Genomic DNA, 4,133 nt, shown 5'->3' with positions numbered 1-4,133 from the left:
GCTGAGTTGAGGTGTTTGATGTTATGCTGATATGACTGGCTGTTATTCTGATTAACTGCCTTCATTATTATGATGTTGTTGTTGAGACTTGTTGGGCTTGTGCCTTATTTGGTGAGTATGAGAATTGTCCATGCCACATTGACTTGACTTTATGCTTTTAGATTCGAGTTGTATAATTGTATCAGGATTATGTCCGGTCTACGTGTTGTAGTTCCGTGACTTAGATACTCACTTATTATATACGAGGTTATTCAGTGTAGATAGCTGTCTTTTGCAATTTACATACAGGCGATGTTTTTATGAAAATGATTAAGTAATCAACTTGGCTAAGGATAATGACGTCATAATTGAAAGTAAAAAGTTATTCTGCATTTTTAATTAAGCATGGCTTAATACGATGACATGTTAACAAACCAAATATACACGGGGTGTTACTGATACCACTTGTAACGCCCGGCCGCTTCAAGAATCAATGACTATCCCCACACACTAACACTGGACTTCTCAGCATGCTTTATCCTCACTCGCAGACTTCCTGGGAAAACTTCCCACGAGGTCACCCATCCCAGAATTGCTCCAAGTCAAGCACGCTTAACTACGGAGCTCTTCCGTTTCGGGCTACCGAAAAGTAGATGCATCATGCCTTGCATACCGCTTCCGTTCCGGGATGTTACAATAGGGTTTATGAACGTCTGCTACCTACCGAACATGAGGGATACTGCCTCATGCCTTGCACACCAGGGTTGCTGCCTGATCGTACAAGTACTAACATCACATCCATACATTATATCAACAGGTATACTACATACCATGGTTGCTGCCTGATCGTGTAAGTACCCAACATCACATCCATACATTACATCAACATGTATATTCACATATCTCAGGCATATATCAATGCATATATATCATTTTCATAAAAGCACAACAAAGCATATTCCAGCAAGAAAACTCATATCACCCATACTGCTAGCTATGGTAATATTCTTCAATGCATCATGGAAGTCTTTATATAATGTTGTGAATATTATCTTCTTGAAAGATCATAATTAGTTCCTAACTTATAATTTTCATTGTAATTTTTCTCTCATGACAGTTTGATATAAATCTTAGAAAACAATTAGAGTTGGATGAAAAAAACTAACATTGCGGTATATAATTTTTATCTCTACAACGATTCTTTTTATAAGCATAAAATGAAGCATTTAATTTAATTTGTAACATGCTTAGAAGGTGGATTGAATTGTAAAAACCATGATAAAAAAAATGTTTCTCTACTTTTTTTTCTCACCACAAATTAAATAATTTGCAGCTCTTGCCTTGGATATGTTAGTCATTTGGAGAGGGTACAAGATCATAATGAAAGAATAACGAAGGTAAAGAGAAAAAACAAACACACCACTCAAATTTAATCACACAGACAAAAAGAAGTATAAAATAAAACTTTATTGGATGATGATTCAACCCAATCACCAAAAGCACGTGATTTTTTTATTCATATTGTGTGGCTCATAATAGTATTATATATTGCAGTAAGCACTTATTTTTTTATGAGGCTTGACAGAGTCTATTATGTAGCGATGGAGGACTTCAAGGGTAGAATGTGATGGCATAGTCAGGATTGGAGAAGCAAGTAAAGGTGCTAGTCTTGTCATCATATGCGTAGCTATAAGCATCAGGACATTGCTGCTTGAAAATGTCAGAGTATTTTGTTGGTGGACATTTCTCTGCTGTGTTGAAATCACTAGTGCAACAATACTGAGGCTGGTTGAAAGCCAAACAAGCACTCTTGCATGCAATCGCGCTTCCATCAGAACCTTTCATTTGGAGCTCCGCAGGGCACACATTGTTGATGTTGTTAGGGCAGCTTGAGGTTTTGCATTGACCACTCCCACCTTGTGGGGTCACCGAAAAGGGCACGTTGAACCTGTCCACGTTGCTTACATCGTAGAAATCTTGACCTCCATTTGATGCTATCGTAATTTCTACCAAAGGTTCTGGTGGGATTGCCCTGGCATCGTAGAAATCTTGACCTCCATTTGTAGGTCGAGATAACGCGATTTTACTAAACTAATGTGTTGTTGTCATTTTTTCCCAGCCGGAATCGATTCTCCCAGACTGGGAATCGATTCCCCCGCGACAGAATGGAGAAAAATTGCATTTTTTTCTGCATAATCCCTATTTCCATGGCTTCCCAAGGGTTCTAACTCTGATATACCCACTTAAAGAAGTTCAATTAACTTTATTATATTTAGATTAAAAACTCTCAACTCAAATCATTAAAGTTTCCCTTTTGATTACTCAAAACAAGCCATTTTCATAAAAAAAAATGCAAAAAAAAAGGTATATGGTTACCTTGAGGCTCTTAAAAAGGGCTCAAGCCCTAGGGCCAGCCCATTTGGCCCTATGTTAAGCCCTATAAAATTTTGACCCTCTATGTAATGGGGTCATTTTAACCCCATCCTCTTAAATCCCTCTCATTATAGGGTTGGGTTGGGGCTGGCCTGCGGGCTACAATATTCAACCCAATTTACATAAATATGAATCATTTTTAAATGTGACATATCTATCCTTAATATTAAAATATGAAAATTACATAAATATGAATCATTTTTAAATGTGACATTATTAGAAAAGTGTCAAATAGTAACATAATTTATCGACGAAAAATATTTCGTCGAAAATAGAGACGAAATTTTTGACAAAAATCACATTACATCAAAAATAGAGACGAAACAAGATTTGGCCATAATCACTGACATAAATTTTTTCGAAAAAAAATTCAGTCAAAATTCTTGATAAAATCTAAATTCCGTTGAAACTTTCAACAGAAACATTTGTCAAAATATTTTTGTAAATTGTTGACAGAAAACTTTACGAAATCTAAATGTCGTCAAAATATTTGATAAAAAACATATTTGTCAAAATTTTCGACGAAAAATATTTCCCTTTAAATTTTTAACGAAAAACATTTCCATTGAAATTTTTTTGTACAAAGTTCTAACGAAAAATATTTCTGTAAAAAATTTTGACGGAAAAAAAAATTCGTCAAAATTCTTTATAGAATCTAAATTCCGTCAAAAGTTTTTGACGAAAATATTTTCGTCATATTTTTTGACGAAAAAAATTTCCGTCAAAATTTTTTACGAAACACATTTTCATCGAAAATTTTTGACGGAAAATAATTTCGACAAATTTATATTTCTATCAAAATTTTCAAACGAAACACATTTCCGTCAAAATCGACAAAAATTATTTCTGTAAAAAAATTCGACGGAAAAAATATTTCGTCAAAATTCTTTACGGAATCCTAATTTCGTCGAAAGTTTCACAAAAATATTTCCCTCAAAAATTTTGAGAAAATATTTCCGTCGAAATTTTCATTGGGAAAATTTTCCTCGGAAATATTGGACGAAATTACTTTTTCCGTCAAAATTTTTGGTGGAATTTGTTTTATCAAAAATATTTAAAAAATCATTTTAGTCAAAAGTTTTGACGGAAACTAAATTTTGTCGAAAATTTTGACAAAAAATTTCATCGGATGAAAATTCCGCCGCCTTTCAATGAAAAGTATTCCAACGAAAAAATATTTTTTTGACGAAATTCTTTGTCGTTGGCAACGTAGAGTTTTTATAAAAAATATGATTTTTTTTAGTAGTGTAAAAGATACATAAAAAATTTAGAAGGCCCGCGGGCTGGCCCTAACCCATAGGGCTTTGGCCCATATGGATCTATATCACTGTGAGCTTTTTGGCCCTGCGGACTTTTTGGCCCTAACCCACTTGGGCTAGGGCTAAATGGGCCGGGCTGGCCCGTTTTGACAGCTCTAATTAAAGTTTCCCTTTTGATTACTCAAAACAAGCCATTTTCATAAAATAAAAAAAAATGCAAAGAAAAGGGTATATGGTTACCTTGAGGCTCTTAAAAACAGAGAAAATAGAAAACTTTGAGGGCTTTGAAGATACTCCTAGTCACTGCAACAATGGCTATTGTGAGGACTACCCTAAACCAAAGAGGACAGCCCCACAACTCCCCATAACAGAACCTTGAATACCCCAAGAATGGGTTTTTTCTAACATTAATCACAAGCTCCCAAGTGTTTAAAGGATTTCCATGGAAGAGAGATGAAAAAA

At 34.7% G+C, this 4,133-nt stretch overlaps 1 protein-coding gene across 1 annotated transcript; it reads right to left on the bottom strand.

Moving 5' to 3' along the window:
* Window positions 1–1,590: 1,590 nt before the first annotated feature.
* On the bottom strand, window positions 1,591–2,011 carry LOC133310623 (thaumatin-like protein 1a; the record flags this gene model as incomplete). Its single annotated transcript, XM_061511585.1, has 1 exon — window positions 1,591–2,011. A coding segment is annotated over one exon (421 nt), but the record flags the coding sequence as incomplete, so codon positions are not given.
* Window positions 2,012–4,133: the final 2,122 nt, after the last annotated feature.

The sequence above is a fragment of the Gastrolobium bilobum genome, unplaced genomic scaffold, assembly GCF_033153095.1.
Source record: "Gastrolobium bilobum isolate Gb01-03AN ecotype WA unplaced genomic scaffold, APGP_CSIRO_Gbil_v1 utg117738, whole genome shotgun sequence".
Taxonomy (NCBI): Eukaryota; Viridiplantae; Streptophyta; class Magnoliopsida; order Fabales; family Fabaceae; genus Gastrolobium; species Gastrolobium bilobum.
The sequence above is the reverse complement of the archived record's forward strand: the minus strand, read 5'-3'. Positions and strand labels throughout refer to the sequence as shown.